We start from the raw sequence: 22,634 nt of genomic DNA on the forward strand, positions 1-22,634 counted from the left end.
AGTGCATGTAACAGTTATGTTTACACTATACTGTAGTCAACTAAGTATGCAATAGCATTATGTCTAAAAAAACAACATACTTACTTCATTGCTAAAAAATGCTAACCATCATCTGAGCTTTCAGTGAGTCATAATCTGTCACAGATCACTAAAACAAATATAATAATGAAAAAGTTTGAAATATTGCAAAATATGACATAAAGTGAGCAAATACTGTTGGAAAACGGTGCCAACAGATGTGCTCAATGCAGGGTTGCCACAAACCTTCAATTATTTTTTAAAAAGGCAGTATCTGCAAAGTACAATAAAGTAAAGCACAATAAAACAAGGTATGCCCATATTCTGACACATATTTTTAAACTTTAAAATGTGATATCAAAGGAAGGAAAAATGTTGTCCTTTGGTGTTACAGAAATATCCCTGAACTGGTTCAGTCAGTAACCTCAATCATTAATAAGTATATTACTTGTGACGTTCTTATACCCATACGTCATTCTACAGCAAGAGAATTACCTAATCAGGGGAATTAAAAATTGAAGTGAAAATACTTTAGTAGTTTCAGACAACCTACATCTCAAAGTAATGCTTTTAGCAATGTAACCAGAATGTAAAAAGGACAACAGTTTTTAGAAAAGGATGGGGTGCCTGGGTGGTTCAATCAGTTAAGCACCTAACTCTTGGTCTCAGCTCAGTTCTTGATCTCAGGTTCGTTGAGTTCAGGCCCCACGTTGGGTCCATGCTGGAAACTGAAGGGAAAAAATAAAAAAAACCAAGGTGTATCTAATAGACAATTTATTTACACTTACCTGTTACTTCTTTTAACTGATTTGTTCTGCCATGGTGGATCCATCACAATTACATCATATGTTTTCCTACCTGAAAACACACACACAATTTCAGAAAATACCTACCTTCTGTAAGTGATCACTTTAGAAACTAAAGTGCATTGACTACAGACACAAATATAATGGAATGCAACAAAAGGATTTACAACATTTATTCAAATAAAATAATTTAATCTAAAAAAACTGAGGTTTCCCTTATAATTTAGTACCACGGGGATTTTAACATAAGTTTACCTATTGCTATTTTTGCAAAGACTACCTGAAAATAACTACAGCTCACTTAGCTGGACACCAATCATTTGTAAATGCCCTTTGTCTTGACAGCCATGTTAATATGGTCCTTTCAAACCTAAATGGGTTTTTTGTTTTGTTTTGTTTTCATTTTTTGCTTAATTTTTTTAAGCTTCGTTTTGAAATAATTTATCTTAAAACTGACACACTGACCATAATAAAACTTCCTCAATTGTCTACAGGTGTCTTTTTTTCCAACCCAGGATCCAAAGCAGGATCACACACTGCATCTAATTGCCATGTCTCCTCAATCTCTTCCAATCTGGGAAAGTTCCTCAGTCTTTGTCACTCATGACCTTGACACTTTGAAGGCTACTGGCCAGTTATTTTATAGAATGTCTCTTAATTTGGGTTTGGTATTTCCTCGTGATTAAGTTTAGATTATTAATGTTTGGCAAGAATACTACCAAGTAATCAGGAAATACAAGATGTCAAAATGTCTCATTATTGGTGATACTATCTTTAATCATTTGGTTAAAGGGTTGTCTACCAGGTTTCTCCAGTTTTCACTTTGTAATTAATAAGTATCTTGTAAAGAGATACTTTAAGACTGTGCAAATATCTCCTGTCTCATCTTTTCACCTATTATTTTGAAATCTAATTATTATGTTGTTTGCCAAATAGAAACTTTCTAGTTCTATCATTCCACCTACATTAACTGGAATTTTACTATAAGGAAGAGCTGTCCCTTCTGCTTTTATAAACATAGCTATATTTTGGTAAATATACAATTTCACAAGTAATCAAAAGAGTGCTAATTAAAATGAGGAAGTAATGGTTTTTAAACTATTAAAGTGACAAAAATAAAAAAGAACAGAAAACAACGTTCAAATATAACATAATTTTCCCATTAGTTTATTATCCTGTCATTTACCCTGAAGAATTTATGACACTGTGACATGAATAACCACTCATGGCTTGACATGGCTTGATAGCAATTAAAAGAAGCTTTTCCTTAATGAACTATGTCATTTAATAACTTAAAATTTTTATATTAAATATCCAAAAAACAAGAGCATATTAAATTAAATTTCATCAATACATTTCTTTCCTACCTCATTTCTTAGAATATTATGACCTATTAAATACATAAAAATCCCTGAGATAAGCAATTGATGCAGATTAATTCATTTAATCTTCAAAAAGACCTTCAGAAGTAGATTATTATCATAACTATTTTATAAACTAGGAAACTGAGGCTCAGTTTTGTGAAGTGACTAGCTCAAAGATTAACAGTTAAGCTTTAGAATCTAAATTCTAAATGGTGTATATGAATGTGGACTTCAATCTTTAAATTTTGTTGACATTATACAAGAAAATATTTCAAGAAATTTTAGACAATAAACTGTAACACTAGCTTAAAATGTAACCTAAAAGGCCATGGTGTTAATATTCATATCTGAAGTGTTCCTACTTTGCTATAAAGAAAAGTTAAATAAAATTGTTTGGCCAAGCCCAATTATATCGTGAATTCTTAAGTACAGAGCAACAATTACATTTGCTTTCATGGGGACCAATTACTTTTTGACCCTTTGTTCATTAGTCTTATTTTTTATTTTTTTCAAATTTTTTAAATGTTTTTAAACCAAAAGTCAGAACTTTAAAATTAAATTTAAAAGAAAAAATCACAGAGAAAATTAAGCATTTATTCTATCCTCATACTGCTGACCCACATTCAGCATTCAGACTAGCTCTTGACTTCCAAGGCCACAAAAAAATTATATTTTTCTAATAACATAGTAATTACTTACAGTTCAGAAGTGGATGCATGCAAGAAATGTCAGACAAAAGAAAACTGCTTTTTGGTGGCACCAGGTATTTCTGTCCCATTAAAGTAATCATTTTTGTAAAGCTAGAGTTGTTTTCAACAACCCGTGAAAATAAATCCTGTTCTGTAACAGACATATCTTCTTCCATCAATTGTAATGCCTGAAGATCCATTTCATTCAGAGAAGGCAAATGCTTTGCCATTGTACATAATTCTGACAAATTGCAGGTATCAAGTGGTAAAGTAATGGGCTCACTACACTTGTCCCATTTTTCAGAAAGTGGATGAAGAAAGCCACTTTTGAGACCTTCTTGGATTAACTCTGAAGAGCCATCCAAAATCAGTCCCCTGATCTGTAAGAAAAATTTGTTAAGATACATTAAAAGGCCATTTACATTAAGATAATTCTCTAAATAATGAAATTCTTACTATACTTTGAATATTTGAACTTATGGATTGAAATCAGTATTTTATTTCTTTTTAAAGATTTTATTTATTTGACAGAGAGACACAACGAGAGAGCACAAGCAGGGGGAGTGGGAGAGGGAGAAGCAGGCTCCCGGCTGAGCAGAGAGTCTGATGTGAGGCTCGATCCCAGGACCCTGGTACCACGACCTAAGCCGAAGGCAGACGCTTAACAACTGAGCCACCCACCCAGGCACCCCTGAAATTAATGTTTTAAAGCTAAAATAATTTTATGATAAAATGTAAAGGCAAGAATGTGTGAGTATACCTTCAAATTGCTGTTTCTTAAATTTGGAATAAAACAAACTTCATAAATTCACTTAAAATTAAATAACCAAACAATAGACATATAAAACACATTCTTAAAAATGTATTAAGATGAATTTGAAATAAATAAATAAATATGAATTTGATAACATGAATGTTTCTAGGAGAAAGCAGAATTTCTAATCTATAAAGCAAACTAAGTTTAAATCACATTTAATATTAAATTTTCCTAGTGATCTAATTTTAAAATAAACTTACCATTGAATTATATTTCTTAAATTGTAAAGAAAAAAAAGTAACTGTTAAATGAACATATAAACAAAGTTTTGCAAAAATACAATAATTAGAAAATTAAAATCTAAGTTCCACTTCTGGGCAAGATGCAATACCAGCGGTCAGATTTAACTTTTCATCAGACATTACTTTTTTAAAAAAGTATAAAGTGTAATTTTTTTAAAAGGCTATCTGAGTTAGATGTCAAGTAGTGAAAAATACTGGTCCCTAAAAAAGGAAAAACAAAGGATTGTTCCAGCTTACTGCCTTGAAAAGGTTTGCAGGCGGCAGCGCAGCAAAGGAGACCCATTCAGAGTCCAACAGTCTCTGAGTTGAGAGGATGCAGCTGGAAGTCTGAAAAGGTCAAAGCAGCTAGTTTGCAGGGCAGGATACCAAAGAGGAGAGAGCTGCAGAGAGAGAGAGTTCTTAAAAGCTGCAGTAAGGTCCACTCAAGTTTCCCCAAGGTCAGGGAAAGAAATGATGTCAAATGATCAGAGGAACAATCCACAGAGCTCACACAGGGCTGGGAACAGCGATCCCACCAGCCAGAATGGAAACTCTCCTAATTTACAAGGCATCAGGTGGACGACTCATAGGGGTATTGCCTCATGAGTGGCGGAAAAAATAGCTGTAAAGACTGCTCTGGTCCTAACTAAAAAACCTTAAAACAAGCTTCAAAACTTTAAAAGAAAGTCACAAAAGGATCAACCAGTTTCAAAGTAACTTTGTCCAAGAACAAAGTTCAAGAATATTTATAGGAATATGAAAATACGTAGTACTCAAAAAGCTAAAACTGAAATGTCTTACAGAAAATAAAAAATTACCAGATATATAAAGAAGCAGGAAAATGCAACACATTATGGAGAAATAATCACTCAATAGAAACATACAGGAATAACAGAGATGAACAAACAGTAGAAAAGGCTGGATAGGTTTACTTGCAGCCCATTTAAAAGATTAGGAACAAAAGTAGAAAAATATAATAAGGCACTTATCATAACCATATTCATATGTTCAAAAATGTACAGAAAAAAAGAATGTTAAAGAAACACAAAACTACTAAAAAAAAATTGAGCTTCTAGAGAAACAAACTGCATACCACAGAAATACTGTGGGTTAGGTTCTGGACCACTGGAATAAAGTCAAGTTATCACAGTAAAATCAGTCATTTGAAGGCAAGGGCTGTAAGCTGCAAAAGATTCGCCTATATTTTATAAAGCAGACTATATATTCTTTTCTATAATCATTACCTTTTTCGCCCCCCTTGGTGCAGTCTTTCTCAAAATACGGTATTTGGACTACCTCCATTGGAATCACCTCGAGGTTGTTAAAAATAAAAATTCCTAATCCCATACAGGAAACTGGGGGTTTAGTTCCAGGCCACCACAATGAAGTGACTATTGCAATAAAGTGAGTCAAATTAATTTTCTGGTTTCCCAGTGCAAATAAAAGTTATATTTACACTGTACCATAGTCTATTAAAGATTCGATAGCATTACATCCTTTAAAACAATGTATATACCTTAACTTAAAAATACCTTATTGCTAAAAAATGCAAACTACTATCTGAAATTTCAGCAAGTCATATTCTTTTTGTGGGTGGAGGGTCTTGCCTCTGTGTTGATAGCTGTTGACTCAGGGTGGTGGCTGCTGAAGGCTGAGGTAGCCATGGCAATTTTTTAAAATAAAACAACGAAGAAGTTTGTCACATTAATTGACTCTTCCTTTCATGAACGATTTCTCTGTAGCATGAATGCTGTTTGATAACATTTTACCCGCAGTAGAACTTCTTTCCAAACTGGGAGTCAATACTCTCAAACCCTGTTGCTACTTTGCCAACTCAGTTTATGGAATATTCTAAGTCCTCTGTTGTCACTTCAACAATGTTCACAGCATCATCACCAGGAGTAGTTTTCCACCTGAAGGAACAACTTTCTTTGTTAGTCCATCAGAAGCAACCCCTCATCCACTAAAGCTTTATCATGAGTTTGCAGCAGTTTGGTCACATCTTCAGGCTCCACTTCTAATTTTAGTTCTCTTGCTGTTTCCACCACATCTGCAGTGACTTCCTCCACTGAAGTCTGGAACCCCTCAAGGTCATCCCTTAGAGTTGGAATCAACTTCTTTCACACTCCCGGTAATGTTGACACTTGGACCTCTTCCCATGAATCACAAATGTTTGTGGGTTTTTTTAAGATTTTCCTATTTATTTATTCATTTGAGAGAGAGACAGACAGAGCAGAAGCAGGGGGAAAGGCAGAGAGAGAGGGCGAAGCAGACTCCCCACTGAGCCGGGAGCCCGATGCGGGGCCCAATTCCAGGACCTGGAGATCATGACCAGAGCCAAAGGAAGACACTCAACCATCTGAGCCACCCAGGTGCCCCAAATCACAAATGTTCAAATGGCATCTAGAATAGTAAAACTTTTCCAGAAGACTTTCCATTGACTTTGTGCCCAGATCCATCAGAGGAACCACTGTCTGTGGAAGTTATAGCCCTATGAAATGTATTTCTTCAATAATAAGACTTGAGTCAAAATTATTCCTTGATCCATGAGCTGCCAAATGGATTTTGTGTGAGCAGGCATGGAAACAACATACATCTAACTGTACATCTCCATCAGAGCTCTTGGGTCACCAGGTGCATTATTAAAAATAATAAGTACTATTTTGAAAGGAATCTTTTTTTCTGAGCAGTGGGTCTCAACAGTGGATTTAAAAGATTCAGTAAACCATGTTGTAAACAGATGTGCTGTCATCCAGGCTTTGTTGCTCCACCTATAGAGCAAACACATAGTAAATTCAGCATAGTTTTTTTTAAAGATTTATTTATTTATATTAGAGAAAGAGAGAGCATTAGCAGAGAGAGAGGCAGAGGGAGAGGGAGAAAATCCTCAAGCAGACTCCCTGCTGAGTGCGGAGCCTGACACAGGGCTTGATCCCAGGACCCCGAGATCATGACCCAAGCTGAAATCAAGAGTCGGATGCTTAACCAACTGAGCCACCAAGTGCCCCAATTTAGCATAATTCTTAAGGGCCGTAGAATTTTCAGAATAGTAAATGAGCACTGACTTCAACTTAAAGTCACCAGCTTCATTAGCCCCTAGCAAGAGTCAGCCTGTTCTCTCAAACTTTGAAGTTAGGCATTCTCCTATCTAGTTATGAAATTCCTAGATGGCATCTTTTTCCAATAGAAGACTGTTTTGTCTATATTGAAAATCTGTTTAGTGTAGCCACCTTCAGTAATGATCTTAGCTATGTCATCTGGATCACTTGCTGCGGCTTCTACATCAGCTCTTGCTGTTTCACCTTGCACTTTTGATGTTATACAGACAGCTTCTTAAACCTCATGAACCAACCTCTGCCAGCTTCAAACTCTTCTACAATTTCCTCACACATCTTTTCAGCTTTCATAGAACTGAAGAGAGTTAGGGCTTTGCTCTGGATTAGGCTTTGGCTTAAGGGAATGTTGTGGCTGGTTCAATCTTCTAACCAGACCACTCAAACTTTCTCCATATCAGCAATAAGGCTGATTTCACTTATCATTCATATGTTCATTGGGTTAGCACTTTAAATTTCCTTCAAGAACTTTTGCTCTGCATTCATAATTTCACTAACACTTTGGTGCATGGGGCTTTTGATCTGCCTTCTTCACTGAACTTAATCATTTCCAGCTTTTGATTTAAAGCATAAGACATGTTGAGGTTCCTGGGTGGCTCAGGTGGTTAAGCATCCAACTCTTGATTTCAGCTCAGGTCATGATCTCAGGGTCATGAGATCGAGCCCCAAGTTGGGCTCCATGCTGGCCATGGAGCCTGTTTAAGATTCTCTCTCTCCCTCTACCCTTCCCCCCCTCCTCGCCCCACTCACTCTCAAAAAAAAAAAAAAACAGGGGCACCTGGGTGGCTCAGTCATTTAAGCATCTGCCTTTGGCTCAGGTCATGATCCCAGGGTCCTGGGATTGGAGCCCTGCATCAGGCTCCCTGCTCAGCAGGGTTTCTGCTTCCCCCCTGCCCCTTCCCCTGCTCGTGCTCTCTCTCTCTCACTCACTTCTAATAAATAAAATCTTTAAAAAAATTTTAAAGTATGAGACATGCAACTTTTCCTTTCACTTGAACACTTGGAGGCAACTGCAGGGTTATTAATTAACCTAATTTCAAGACTGCTGTATCTCAGGCAATAGGGAGGCCCAAGGAGAGGGAGAGAGACAGGGGAATGGCTGGTTGGTGGAGGAGTGAGAGCACACAACATTTATCAATTAAGTTTGCCATCTTATATGTGTGCAGCTTGTGGTGCCCCAAAACAATTACAATAGTAATATCAAAGATCACTCATCACAGATCACCATGACAAATGTTATAATAACAAAAAAGTTTAAAATACTGCAAGAATTATCTAAATGTGACACAGAGACACAAAGTGAGCAAACGCTGTTGGAAAAATGGCACTGATAAGACTTGCTTGATGCAGGGTTGCCACAAACTTTCATTTTTTAAGAAGTGTGATATCTGCAAAGTGCAATAAAGCAAAGCACAATAAAACAAGGTATGCCTGTTCAATGCAAAAAGGAAATACATACTAGGTTGTAGTAACAGCAGGTATTGAAGAAGAAAAGATTAGTGCACTTGAAAATAACATAATAAAAGTGTCTAAAATGAAGAGGACAGAAAAAATATTTGAGGAGGTAATGGCCAAAAAAATTTCCAAACTTGCTGAAACTATTAATTCATAGATTCAAGCTCAACAAACAGAGGAGGAGGGGAAAACTGCATTAAGGAACATCATAATCAAATTGCTAAACATCAATGATAAAGAAAAAATATTCAAAGCAGCCAAAGACTTCTACTTTCAACAAAGATGGAGTCTCAGGAACAACAGCTTTCAAGACACAGGACATCAGGCAATAAAGGACAATGAAAGAAATCATAGGTAAGTAATCATAAAATCATACAACTGCCCCAGGCAACTGCCTAGAAAATTTCCAGGCCAAAAGAAAGAAGAATCTGAACAGAGCCTAGGAAAAATCCAGAGCTGAGTAGACAAAGCAGAGAATATAGAGAGGTCAAGACAAGAATTCACAGGACAGAGTACCAGACAGAAAAGAGCTACCCAGACAGAGAACTATGTAATCTGTAGGCAGTCACACTGGAGAAATTCCGCTAAGTACGGATGTGCTTAAGTGTATGAGGGAATTATCCAAGACCAGGAAAAGAACTACCCAAAAGACAGAAGAAATAGTGCAGGGAGTTCCCAAAGGGCCAAGAATGGTGCCCGTTTCCAAATATTCAGACTGAGAAACCTCATGATTCACCAGGCAAACGGGAGACAATTTACCATACATCTCTGAGTGAGGAGAGGCACTGACAGCTGGTCATCTGGAATATATACTACAAACACAAGGATGGTTACACATGAGGAAAAATTAAAGGGAAATATTAGTAGAAAAATCACCCATTCAATCTCCACAGATGCTTAAAAAACATTTCATAAAATTCAATAACCATGTTTGATAATAACAATAAATAAGAACAGATGGGGGGTGCCTGGGTGGTTCAGTCAGTTAAGCGTCTGCCCTCGGCTCAGGTCACGGTCCCGGGATCCTAGGATTGAGCCCCACATCAGGTTCCCTCTTCCCTCTCTCTCTCTGCTCCCCCTCCTCACTTCCCCCCACCACGCCCCGGCTCATGCTCACTCTCTTATACTCTCTCAAATAAATCAATATTTTTTTTTAAAAGGTAATAAAAAAGAACAGATGGAAACTTCCTTACATGCTATTTGCAGGTCAGTCCAAAAGCCAGTATTATGCTTAGTAATGAAATCATCCCCACTGAGTCAGGAACAAGACAAGGATATACACTGTCATAAATATGATTTAATATTGTATTTTCCAGCCTATACATTTACAAATGAGAAGTAAATTAGAGATAAAATAATTGGAAAGCTGTAATATAAAGTATTTCTATTTTCAGGAGTTATAAATATGAACTGGAAAACCCCAGAGATTAAAAGAAAAAAAAAAAAAAAACCACAGCAACTTAAGAAATTGGCAAGACTTTTATAAAGAAAATCTTATGGAATGACAATAGAAACTGAAACAAATGGAAAGAACATATTTGTGTTATCAACATCTTAACGATGTCAGTAGGCCCTAATTTAATTTATAAATTTAACTTGATGCCATAAAAATTCCAATTGCTTCTTTTTTCTAACCAGAATTAAACTGATCCTAATGGGAAATTCATGTGGGAAAATAAACAAACAAACAAAACAGAAAAATTCTGTAAAAGAGAAATTCAGATAAAAGGAAGGGTAAGCATATCAAATATTAAAACATACTCATGTTATAAAACATGAAAAGAGACTGGAAGATAAACAAATTAAGTCATAAATCCAGAAATAAACTCAAATACGTATGTGTATGTGTAACTCACACTTCACACCACAATGAAATCTAAATGAATCAAAGATATAAATGTGAAATGAAATAATATCCTAGAAAAAAACATGGAAAAATTCTTTCATTTTTTTCCCATGGGAAAATTCTTTTAGAGCCTGGAAGAAGAAATACCTTTTTAATTGTGACTTAAAAATCCAGAAATCATAAAAGAAAAAAAAAATCACTCCACTATTAAATTCTAACTTTGATGAAAATAATTGTTTAATTTTTAAGAACATCCTTATTTATATTGTTTTATACTACTTCACATTGATCTTCCAATGTCATAATGAACATTTTACAGCTTACCTTTGTATGATATTCCATAGCATCCAATTCACCTTGATTGAAAACAACACATCTTTTACGCTTCTAAAGAGTAAATTACAGGAAGAAAATTATGTTGCCATCTACCACAATACTGATATTTTAAAATATATTAGTATTTCTTTTTTATCACATTTTCCTTAGTGTGTATCTGTCTTTAAGAGCTTAACCGACTAGTAAGGTCAAAATCAGTGAAAAGTGTATGGACTAAGGAAATAAGCTTTCCAAATAAAAAAATTGGGGACTTTTTTTTTTAAATTACTATTTATTATTATTATTATTATTACAAGCTTAATAAGTGATGTAAGGTCACCTAAGCCTTATCTGCTATTAATAAGAGCTAGTACCAATGATAAAATGTAGCACAGGCATCCATGGAACACAAGAAAACTGTGACACTGTATAAAGTTACTAGTATCATCTATCAGTTGATGTATATTGTACAATTCTCAACTTCATTTCTGAGGAGATGAACTATGCATATACTATCGTTAAAAAAAAAATCCAGTACACTTTCAATAGCTCTTTATGATTGATCTGAGGGCTAGGTACAAATCAAATATACTAACACTGTTCTGTGTCTAACAACTGCATAGAAAGGAACATGTAAAACAGTGCAAAATAAAGCAGGGACTTTATACCTCTTATTGCTGAAACACCAGTGCTTACATGGTAGCATACTCCCAGCAGGCTAACAATAAATGTTTGCTGGCTGGATAAATAAATGGACTGAAGATTAAGCTAATTGTACAATTTGCCTTAGCATATCAGAATTAAGGTAAGTTTTGTCAAGATAACTCATTACATACACCCATCTATATTTTTCCATATTAAAATGAGAAATTTACCCAACATAAGTGAAAACATTAAAAGATGCCCATACTTAGTAAACTGTAAATGCTTGTTATTATTTTTCTGAATTAGTAATAGTATTGATAAATAATCTATATACTATTTTACTGAAATCTCAGACACTATATATTTTCTTTCTTACGCCTGACACACAGCAAATGGTCAATAAGTATTTGTCCAAGGGAAAAGAAAGACAGAAGAAATTATAAGAATATTAAAAGTTCTACTTCAGGAAACTAGAACAATGTAGTAAATTATCCCTATCACTTGCCTTATTCTAATTCTCAACATGCTTTCTTATTTAATATCTTTCTTCATGGATCTCAATTCTAAGATCCATGAGGGTACCAATTATGTTTATCTTGTTTCATCCCTGTATGTACAACAGCACACAGAAAGATCTCAAACATTTGCGGGTGAGTAACAAAGTTATTCCTATCTCTAACAAAGAAAATGTTAATATAATCTATCTGAAATGGACTTTGTATAATCACCTCTGAACTCTTCAGAAACATAAAAAGTATTAAAACATAATTATTGATCCTGTATAGCATTCTTGAAACTTCACCAAAAGACTGCACCAGTGTATACACAAATACATAAGCTTTAAGAACATATACAATTTTCTATAGTAGCTTTCTTTTATTATTAAAAACTTTATGAAATATCACGCTTCTTGCAAACTTCATTATATGAGCTTATCCCCAATGGACAGGTCTCTAAGAATCTCCCAAAATCCATAAACTGCTTTAGGATTTTGCAGACAAAGCAGCATGTTGTTGAACAAAAACAATTGTAAAAACATGCGATTAATACAAATGAGTAAGCAGAAAGGGTTTTTTGTTATTGTTTAGTTTTGTTTAATTTACAGAGCATTCACTTTTGAGCAAACTTTGCTTACTTTTGAAATATGCATCTGGTCTTCTAAGAATGGTAGAACATTAGGAAAGAGTTAAAAATTACATTGGCTATAACTAAAGCCTTCCTATGCTTTATGGATTGTTTTTTAGACTTAGTAAATTAGAAGATATTGGAATAATAAACTTCTGCATGTTCTGCAGAAAAATAGAAATGTATTAAAACTTTCTACCTTCCCAATAATAGAAATGCGGTTTTCTTCTTTAATACCATCCATTGGATCTTCCTTTTCATTCCTTTGTTGGCATTCTTTGTGAAAAACTGGAGTTATATAAGGTTTGGTGACATTAAATAGCTCAGATCGAAAAACATATCTCTGTATGAAGATTTCGCAATTTCCTCTGGCATCATTATCTGGCTTAGTGGTAGAGTCAAAAGCAATAACGGTAGCAGAGGTTCCCAAAGAGATCAAAGAATCCATTTGAAGAAAATCAAAGTGGACAGATGAAGTGGGCTCATTTTTACTGCAACAAGGCTCATGATGTTGGTGAAGTTGATAGTTTATGTTGTTAATGAAAGAAAGATGATCTAGTAACCATCCTGGTGACAGCTGGTGCACCACAGACATTCTCTTCTCTTAAAAAAGAAAGAAAAAAAAAAAACTCTGGAAATGAGAGTCTAGATGTAAAACCCAATTTTCCAGATTAACTTCTTAAATGTCCTGCATTTCAATAAAAATATACTTCACATACACAGGTAGATTTCATGTGCAAGTATATAAACTTAACATATACACAAAAGAGAATCTGACATTCGTGATATGTTAAGGAAAAATGTAATGTTTTAATATAAACTTTTAATTACAGGGTTGATAATTCTAATTTTTCAGCCAATTTAGCAAAAGAGAATGAAAATGTGATCTTATTTCTGGAATCCCAATTGAATCCTCTTATCTTCCTGGGCCCTCCACACAACCTCCTGTTCGCTTTTAATCTAGCCACTAGGTCCACATCCTCCAAGTCAGGAAGTCATTCAATTCTTAAAGGTGAGAATATCCTGTCAAAGCAAAGAATACTACATTACCTATGTGAATTCATCCTTTTAATGAGATAAACCTAGAGAGGTCACAGAGAGGTCAGCTCCTGTTTTTTCAAAGCACATTTGCCGCAATAAGTCAGCCCATTAACACTGCCATACTTAACCACTCTACCAACGGAGTACTAAAAAACATAAAATGAAAGACTGGTCTAGGCTAAGCACGATGCAATTTTAACAGATTTCAGAAGTACCAAACCCTAACAAAATTGCAAGGTTATTGGTTCTGAGCAGTCCTCCTTCAGCAACTATGTTTTTTCAAAACTTCCTTATCTTTTTACCAAAAAAAAAAAAAAAAAACAATGGTAAAGTTCAGGGTATTGCCTACTAAATCTAGTATAATGGAGAACCTAACATGGGGGACAGAATAAGTATTTAACAGCACAGCTAGTAATAGCATTTAGAACCAAACTTCTAACTCCATGTAGTGTTAGCAGTATGACCATGGTCAAGTTATTTACTCTTACTACAGAGTCTCAAATTCATCATTGTTTATGACATCTCAGGAGGCAGTTTAGAGAATTAAATGAGATAATCTACATGAAATGCTGTGCAGTGCCTGACACATAGCAACTGTTCAAACAAATGCTATTAGTGATGGTAATCCTGGTATTGGCCCTCCTTTCAGAGTCACCACTTGTGGTGAGGAGGTAATGTAATGGCTAATGAAAGCAAGAAATTTAGTCAAGAAGACTGAAACTCAGAAAAGGTGACGTGCCCAAAATTACAATTGTAGGTAACTGCAAAACTGCTCCAAGAATCAGTATCAGGACTTTGGCTCAAAGCTTTTCTCCCACCCCCACCACTCTCCAGGTACTGGGCAGTACATGTCTTTTGAGTTCAAACTCAGGGAAGCAGGGAAGTCCTTTTTTAGCAAAGTAAACTACTGTGCTTAATCTCTCTTTCTCTCTCTCTCTCTCCCCCTCTCTCTCCCCTTCCTACCTCTCCCTTTCACACCCGAACCTCCACCCCTCACCCCCTTGGGTTCCTCGTAGCTTCACTCGGGGACCACCACTAGAGGACCATGAAACCCTAGCGAGCACACTGCGAACCCGAACCCTAGCGGCAGCCACACCGGGATCCTCGAAGCCAGGTACACCCACACTCAGCAGTCACTATCTCCTACCTCACCGTTTCCCCTTTCAGAAAAACTCCACGACGTCTCCCAGACTTGCATCATGAAAGAAACAACCCTCTACACCGTGGTCATGAAAGACGCCACTTTCATGGCAAAGAAAATTTCTTTTTCTACGACCCAACGGGCGCGGCCATGTTGCTGTACGGAAAAGGTGTTTCCAGGGCGATTTGGAGAGCTCTGTCAGCTACTCAGAGACGTACAGCGCCAGTCTCTTCAGCGTTAACTTTAGGAAATCCGACCAGACTTTGTAGGAGACGCTCGCACTTACCAGACATGCCAGTGTGCTGAGTGAGACGACAGGACGCCAGCATTACGCAGAATTCCCGCGACGGGGAGCGGCGCGTAAGAGTTGCGCACGCGTTCGACGTACGTGATGACGCAGACGCCAGCGGAGATTTTAAAATTCGAACTGCGCCGGCGGGTGCAGGGAGGAGTTGGGTGTTTTGGCGGGTGCTGTCCTACCCGGTGAGTAGTTGCACGGGTTACAGAAATTCGGTCCCTGGGTTGTGTCACGAAACTGGAAGAAAGGTAACTAATGACTTTGAGTTAATTTTGTGCCGGCAGAACTGTTCTCAAGGGAGAAAGCGATGGCGCCAACACCTTAGATTTAGCGGCCCTGACAACGTTTTAGTCTACTATTTTGAGAGGCCTCCGGGCCGAGTCTGTGCGAGGCGCTAGTTTTCCGGAGTACAATAAATTTCTACAGACAGTGACTTCCAAGGGAGAAGAGGAGGACCTAGGGGCACACTGGTGGGGAGCAGAGTCTGGAGGGAGGAGAGGGGAAGAATTGATGGGAGCAGGGAGAGGAGGGACAAGATGAAGAACGGTTTGAGGTGTGGCGTTTGAGATACTAGTGTAACGTCCTAGTGGGCGTGTAGGAAAGTCTTAATCTTAAATTACATTTTAAGTGGAGATTTGGAGTGCACGTATAAGTGAATGGGAAAGTTGAATGGATAGCAGAAATGTATAAAGTAAAAGAAATAGGTGGCCATACCATGTAGAAAGAGTGTAATCAGTTTAAAAGACAAAGGAGGGCCCAGAGAAGTGACAGGATAACCACAAATGTCCACTTCGCTGGAAACCAAGACAGAACCTGAGAGATCTAGGTGTATAGTGTCTAATGCCACAAAGATGAGATAGGATCAAAAGATTTGTCAGTCATGAGTATTCTAGGAGGCAACTGTTTCAGTAGGTATGAAGGAAATGAAATGTTTATTTTGAGACATAAACTGTAGACCATTTTGTGGACCAGATAACTGATCCTTGTTGGAAGGGAGATTGAAGTAAAAGGGGCACTAATTTAATATAAATGGGAAACTGGGTTAAGGACAGAGCAAGAGGAATGGATATTAGGAAAAGAAAACAGAATAGCTGTATTCTCTAAGACCAAAGTAAAGGAAACATCTTGAGGTAGTTCTTGTCAGATAACCTCTGACTTTCCCAATGAAAAGGTGCAGCCAACAGCAGTAAGGTGATCAGGGTTAGGTTTCAGGGCTTTAACTACTGTAGATATGTGAAGGCAGAAATTATACCTTATTTATCATTGTGTCATTTCAATTTCCTTGCACACTCAGGTGTACATGGTAGGCAGTTAGTCAATATTCGTGTGTGTTGAATATTTTTAAATGAAGTTAAGTACACATTCCCTGCAAATGAGAACTTCACCTTATATTAACAAAAGGGCCCAGGAAAAGATTATCTTGAAGAAACAGTGGAACTTGGCTGTTTTCTGTTTGAGAATGAAGATAACAGTTGGTGCTTAATGTAGCATCTATATCTGGAAAGATGTTTTAATACTGAATTCATGAATGCAGGTAGTAAGCATGAAGCGCAGTTCAGTTTCCACCGGTGGTGCTGGCCGCCTCTCCATGCAGGATTTAAGGTCTCAGGATTTCAATAAACAAGGCCTCCATACCCCTCAAACGTAAGTACCTCATGCGTTACCATTTTGGACAAAGAAATCTGTAAAGATGATTAACACAAAAATATACTATGAGTGATGTTCTTATGAATCTTGTTTGTTCACAGTGGTACCTAATTTGGGTTAATGAAGGCTAAAAATTGGCATGTTATTAGTTATGTTTTATCTCATTTGTTCCTTAAATTTCCAAAGCTACATATTTTGCCCAACAACCCCTGAAAAGGATTGTTAATTCCCTTTCAGCACTCTTTCTTATTTTCCTCCTTTATTCTAGACCTGCTTATTTGAGCAGGCTTATTGCTAGAACTTTGAATTTACTGAAGTATATCCAGTTGGCAAAATTGTCGGTTATTATTTGCTCAATGATAAGCTGCAGTTTAGAAGAACCTACAGAACCACTTCTCCAAACTGTTTTCTCAGTATTCACTGGAAAAGGGTATATAATTATACTATCATAAACTAGTTTTTCTCCGTGAGTTTGTTCTAATTAAGAGAAGGCTGTTTGTAAGCCACTGAGGGCTATATCAATCCTCTGATACCAAGGTACGAGTTACTTGCTAATTGTACTTAAATTACTTAGGTTTACATTGTATAAGCCTCAGCTACTTTTAGAAATTTGAATTATTTGTGTCTTTAACTTCTGAAATCAGAAATTTCTTGTATTGTTACACATTACATGCACTAAAAGATTTATGTCTTGAATTATATTGAAAACTAAAAGGCTGACATTGGCAATGTTTTAGGTTTGTTATTTACATAATGTATGTTCTTAGGTGTAGCTGCATTCTAATAGAGTAGGCCTTAAAAGAAAATTGTTAAATGTAGCTATCATCCTATGATTGAAGATACCTATTTTTAAATTTTTTCCTTTAAGGTTATCCATAAATGTACATACATTAAAATAATTGAAATGAGAATGTAGATACGGTTTTTTTCTGCTTTCTTAACATTTTAGCATTATTACTCGTGCATGGTGTTAGCCTATCCCATTGTAACAGCTGTGATTGCTACTAAAAATTTTCATGATTCTGAATTATTTTTATAGGTAATGGGAAAGAGGTGCTAGTTCCAACATATTTCCAAAAATTTCTTAAACTAATATTTTTTTATATTTATTTTTTAAAGTTTGTTCTTTTCATTTTGTTAAAGCAAAGAGAAACCAGCCTTTGGAAAGTTGAATATAAACAAACCCACATCTGAAAGAAAAGCCTCTGTGTTTGGTAAAAGGTAATGATATTTTTTATTAGTTTTAATGAAGGGATTCTTAAAAAAATAGGATGGCATGATCCCTTACAAAAGATAGTTAAAAGCTAGCTTTCTTCCGTTTTAAATGGTGAAATGGTTATATCTGTTTTAGATAGTGCTAAGAGATATATCAGCACATTCAGACCACTATTTCATGTTATAAGTGAATAGTTGATTGAAAATTTATACCTAGCTTTCAGATAGTATGGAATCATAGCATTTTAAAATTCAGAGGAACCATCATCTAGTTCAACAGTTTAGTCCCAGGCTTTTTTATACTCTTAAATATTAAGATTCCAAAGAGCTTTCATTTTGTGGGCTGTATTTATGGATATTAACCATATTAGAAATTAAAACTGGAAAGTTTTTAATTATGTATTCATTGAATGTAAAATAATAATAACCCCTTACGTGTTAACAAAAATAACATAACCTTTAACTTAAAAGAATTTTTTTCCCAAAAACAAGTATTTCAGTAAAAAAAGTGATGTTTTACATTTTTGCAAATCTCTTTAACATCTGGCTAAATAGAAGATAGCTAGCTTCTCATATCAGCTTCCACATTCAATCTGTTAAAATATCATACATCATGTAGACAACCTCTGAAAAACTCCAATGTACACTCATGAGAAAATGAGAATGAAAGGGGCAAATAACATCTTAGTTTATCAGTATGAAAATAGCTTTGTCTTCTCAGATCCCCAAGATCACACTTTGAGAACCACTGTCTAACATAGATCAGTGGTTGCCTGTGCTGAAGGTGGGGCAAGGATTGACTGTTAAAGAGTAAAAAACTTTTGCGATGATGAAAATGTTCAGTATCTTTATGTCTTCATTGTGGCAGAGATTGCACAGGTATATACGTTGTCAAACCTCATCATACTGTACATTTTAAACAGGTACATTTTACTCTAAGCAAATTACACCTCAATAAAATTTATTTTTTAAGGAATGATCAACCCCAAAATTGAAAAAATAATTTGTTCTTTTATCTCACCAAAACAAAATATAACTGTTTTAAGGCAAACCTCTTCAATTGTTTTGAAAATATTTAGAGATGAAATGTTTGTAACCTTATGAAAAGTCTTTGCCTTGAAACCAAATTAAGCTCTTTCTGGTATTCATTCCAGTTGGTGAAAAATCTTAAGGCATTTTTGTAATGTAACTTTTCTCTCAGTGGTGAACTTCAGAGATAATGATGATAATTACTATAAAATCTAACATTTGCTGAGCATTTTTATAAGCCAGATGTTGTTATAAGTGCTTTGTCTGTATTAACTCATTTAATTAATCCTCACAACTGCCCTATGAATAGATATTATTATTGTATCCATTTTATAGAAAAGGAATTGAAGCACAGAGAGGTTAAGTAATTTTAAGACAGAATTTGAAACCACAGACTCTGATTCTGGACCCTGTGCTCTTAAGCTATAAATTGAATGATGCAGTATTTTGATTGGTTAGGGAAATCTCTTATAATTTAAAAAGATATCTAACAGTGCAGTTCTGTGTAGAATAAGAGCTGAGTCTATACATGTATTCCTTTTGGGTAAAAAATAAATAAATAAAGATTAAGTAATAGCAGTATGTAGAAAAGTGTTTCTCAAATTAGCAAATTCTCAGGGGAGAAAACAGCCAATCTGGGCTGTGGAGTGAGAGGGCCCAAGCTAAAGAACTTTTAGAGCGTTTGGCAGGAGAGAAGTTGAAAGCAGTAAGCAAACTTGCAGGGACAAATAGAGCTCTGATGAACAGAGTTCAGATACTACAGCAGTGTTCATTGCAACTTAGTTTTGTGGCATCTGTTCAATAAGGAAAATTGTTATTCTAAGGATATTTAATAAACTGCAGTTGGTAGCTAAATCAGGCCACAAAGTTAGGCAAAAGAAACCATTATAAAAATACAAACAAATTAAGTTTTGTTTTGCAGAGGAAGGGCTTAGAATGGAGCACATATGTTATATCCATTAATGACTAAAAAGTTGCACCATGTAAATTTATGGTAAATAACAATTAAATACATAGGAGCACCTGGGTGGCTCAGTCGTTAAGCGTCTGCCTTCGGCTCAGGTCATGATCCCAGGGTCCTGGGATCAAGCCCCACATCGGGCTCCCTGCTCGGCGGGAAGCCTGCTTCTCCCTTTCCCACTCCCCCTGCTTGTGTTCCCTCTCTCGTTGTCTCTCTCTCTGTCAATAAATAAATCTTAAAAAATCAGATACATAATATTGCATGACACAAAAATGTTCAAGAGAAAAAGCATACACTACCCATTTTAACATCTCAAAAACAGTTTTCCCACAGGAAATGATGGTAAATGAAAGGGTTAGGAGTGGAGGAGCAATCGTGGAAGGCTAAAAAGGATGGCGAAAGGACTTGGGTTACTGAATAGACTTGGAGAATGGTTGTACAGAAGATCTAGTGGATTCAAAATACACATTCTTAGGTGATAGTGTATGTATTAGGAATGCAACGCACCACAGTGCATTTTTCTTCCTACCTCATTTTATAGTTATCATTATTTGCTCTTTTTCTCTGCTTTGAATAAGAGAAAAGAATTGAACTTTAATGTTTTTTGCTGCTAGTAAAATATAAAATCACCTTGAAATAATTTAGACCTGACCAGAGACTGAAATAGTTTTGACTGACTGTTTCTATTTTCAGAACTAGTGGACCTGGATCCCGGAATAGTCAATTTGGTATATTTTCCAGTTCTGAAAAAATCAAGGACCCACGACCACTTAATGACAAAGCATTCATTCAGCAGTGTATTCGACAACTCTGTGAGGTATTTTATATTCTCTTAAGTGTTTTCCAATAATTTTTCTATTATAAAATGTTTGATGTTCCATAAAAATTATTGTAGTTTCTTACAGAAAATGGTTATGCATATAGTGTATCCATGAAATCTCTACAAGCTCCTTCTGTTAAAGACTTCCTAAAGATCTTCACTTTTCTTTATGGCTTCCTGTGCCCTTCGTATGAACTTCCTGACACAAAGTTTGAAGAAGAGGTTCCAAGAATCTTTAAAGATCTTGGGTTTGTATGTTATATTTCTTATTAGCCTTAAGAGATTGTTGGAACACAGAAAAGAATCAGACTCAATTGATTTGTAAAGATTCTGAGTGAGAGAAATCATATATTTTAAGATGGTCACTGTGGGCAGTGTATCTTAGGATAAATTTAAAAGGCAAGAAAAAACACTGTTTGGAGGTTATTACTGAACTATAGAAGATAGTTCATAAGGCTTTCCAAATACTGAAGTGATGAGGAATAGCTAGAATGGGCTGGATACCACAGATTTTATAGAAGCAAAAAAGATAGGATTGGAGGCCTGGAGAAAATGGGGTGGGATGAAGTCAAGAATGGCTGTGTAGAGTAAATACGGGGAGGAATGGATTTGAGGATGAAGAGTATACATATGTGGCTTATTTGGAGTACATTGAATTTGAGGGAACAAACAATCTTTTAGGAGAGAAGTCCAACATACTGGTTGTAAATCAAGTTCTGCAGTGTTAGGGATATACGTACAAAGAGAAGAAACCAAAAAATACACAAAATCATTTCAGAGTCAGATGACCAAGGACAAAATCTTAATAAATATCTTACTTCTAAACAAGCCAAGACTGTTGGAATATATGTGGAATTTTTCTAATGTAATTTCTTGCCTAATTTAGCCTTATTTTCAAAAAATTAACATTGTTGGCTTCTATTTTTTTTTTCCTAACTTTTCATAGGTATCCTTTTGCATTATCCAAAAGCTCCATGTATACAGTGGGGGCCCCTCATACATGGCCACATATTGTGGCAGCCTTGGTTTGGCTAATAGACTGCGTCAAGGTATTTGATTTTTCATTTTAAAATGTGTATGTAGGAAAGATTTTTTTTTCCTTGAGATAGTGTTATTTCTCTCTCAGTCTGTCTTTTGCCACTTAAAGCCTACATCCGTTTTCATTTTTCAAAGCACATTTGATTTTAAATTCTTCAGACTATTAACAAATGCTTCTAAAGGTGAGAGGAATTACCACATTGGCAAGGAAATTATTTGTTTTTGTGCAGTTTTAAAGCTTAAAAAAAAAAAAAACAGGAAATTATTTCCCCCATTATATACATAACATTACTTTGGCTTTTTTTCCCTTTTTTAATTAAAATCCATATGCATTGCAAAAAATTTTGGAAAATACAGAAATACACAGAAAATGATATACCCATAATCCCACAACTCAGAGACAACAATTTAAAACATTTCCTTGGGCTATAGTTTTAAAGGTGCCATTTTTGCTGCACAAATTGTGTGGGTTTTTCTTTTAACTTTTGATATATATATTGACAAATTTTCCTTCAGAAAACTTGCATCAGTTAAAAGCTCCTCAGCAATGTATGAACATATACATTTTCCCAAAACATCATTGTTTTAAAATCTTTACCATTTGAAAGATGAAAAAATAGCTTGTTTAATATATATATTATTAAAGCAATTGTCTTTTTGTATGGTTTGTCACTGATATTTCTCGTGGGTTTTTTGGTCCTATTTTATGTATATATTATTTTAACCTTTATAAATTAAACTGCTTATGTATTAAGTTTATCAATATTTTAAATGAACAAGTGAAAACTTTCTTTCCTATTTGCAATCTTTTTCTCAACTTGAACATATTTCACACTTATTACAATTGCCTATTTGTGTCTTTTGCCATTTTTCTATTTTCTTATTGATTTGTAGGAGCACCAAAACAGTCAAACTGGGGTAATTAGCTCGTATGGATATGATACAAATATTTTTTTCCTTTTGATTTATGTGCTGTATTTTGACTGTTGAGAAATACTGATCTTTAGTTTAATTCAGTCTCTTCTTCTAT

The 22,634-nt window shown here is 35.4% G+C and overlaps 2 protein-coding genes across 6 annotated transcripts in view; one reads left to right on the forward strand and one right to left on the reverse strand.

Annotated features, from left to right (window-relative positions):
• The window catches only part of METTL4 (methyltransferase 4, N6-adenosine), a 48,311-nt gene extending 33,364 nt beyond the window's left edge, over nt 1–14,947 (reverse strand). Inside the window, exons 1-6 of one of the 3 annotated variants that reach the window (XM_028092369.2) lie at nt 14,883–14,947; nt 13,357–13,437; nt 12,614–13,017; nt 10,654–10,716; nt 2,888–3,257; nt 807–876 (exon numbers count right to left, since the gene is read on the reverse strand). In XM_028092369.2, coding sequence (XP_027948170.1) covers nt 807–876; nt 2,888–3,257; nt 10,654–10,716; nt 12,614–13,009 — 899 coding nt within the window. In that variant the 5' untranslated portion in view covers nt 13,010–13,017; nt 13,357–13,437; nt 14,883–14,947. Of the gene's footprint in view, nt 1–806; nt 877–2,887; nt 3,258–10,653; nt 10,717–12,613; nt 13,438–14,602; nt 14,728–14,882 lie in introns of those variants that run through there. The other 2 variants (XM_028092367.2, XM_028092368.2) reach the window with 2 other exon arrangements.
• Nucleotides 14,948–15,036: 89 nt separating this feature from the next.
• Nucleotides 15,037–22,634, forward strand: part of NDC80 (NDC80 kinetochore complex component) — a 54,438-nt gene continuing 46,840 nt past the window's right edge. Inside the window, exons 1-6 of one of the 3 annotated variants that reach the window (XM_028092365.2) lie at nt 15,037–15,079; nt 16,429–16,538; nt 17,685–17,762; nt 20,440–20,563; nt 20,642–20,814; nt 21,513–21,615. In XM_028092365.2, the coding sequence (XP_027948166.1) occupies nt 16,438–16,538; nt 17,685–17,762; nt 20,440–20,563; nt 20,642–20,814; nt 21,513–21,615 (579 nt within the window). In that variant the 5' untranslated portion in view covers nt 15,037–15,079; nt 16,429–16,437. Of the gene's footprint in view, nt 15,143–16,428; nt 16,539–17,684; nt 17,763–20,439; nt 20,564–20,641; nt 20,819–21,512; nt 21,616–22,634 lie in introns of all 3 variants that reach the window. The other 2 variants (XM_028092364.1, XM_028092366.1) reach the window with 2 other exon arrangements.

Source organism: Eumetopias jubatus, unplaced genomic scaffold (genome assembly GCF_037043125.1).
Source record: "Eumetopias jubatus isolate StellerSeaLion01/CBP00866 unplaced genomic scaffold, mEumJub1_p1.0 scaffold_16, whole genome shotgun sequence".
Lineage (NCBI taxonomy): Eukaryota > Metazoa > Chordata > Mammalia > Carnivora > Otariidae > Eumetopias > Eumetopias jubatus.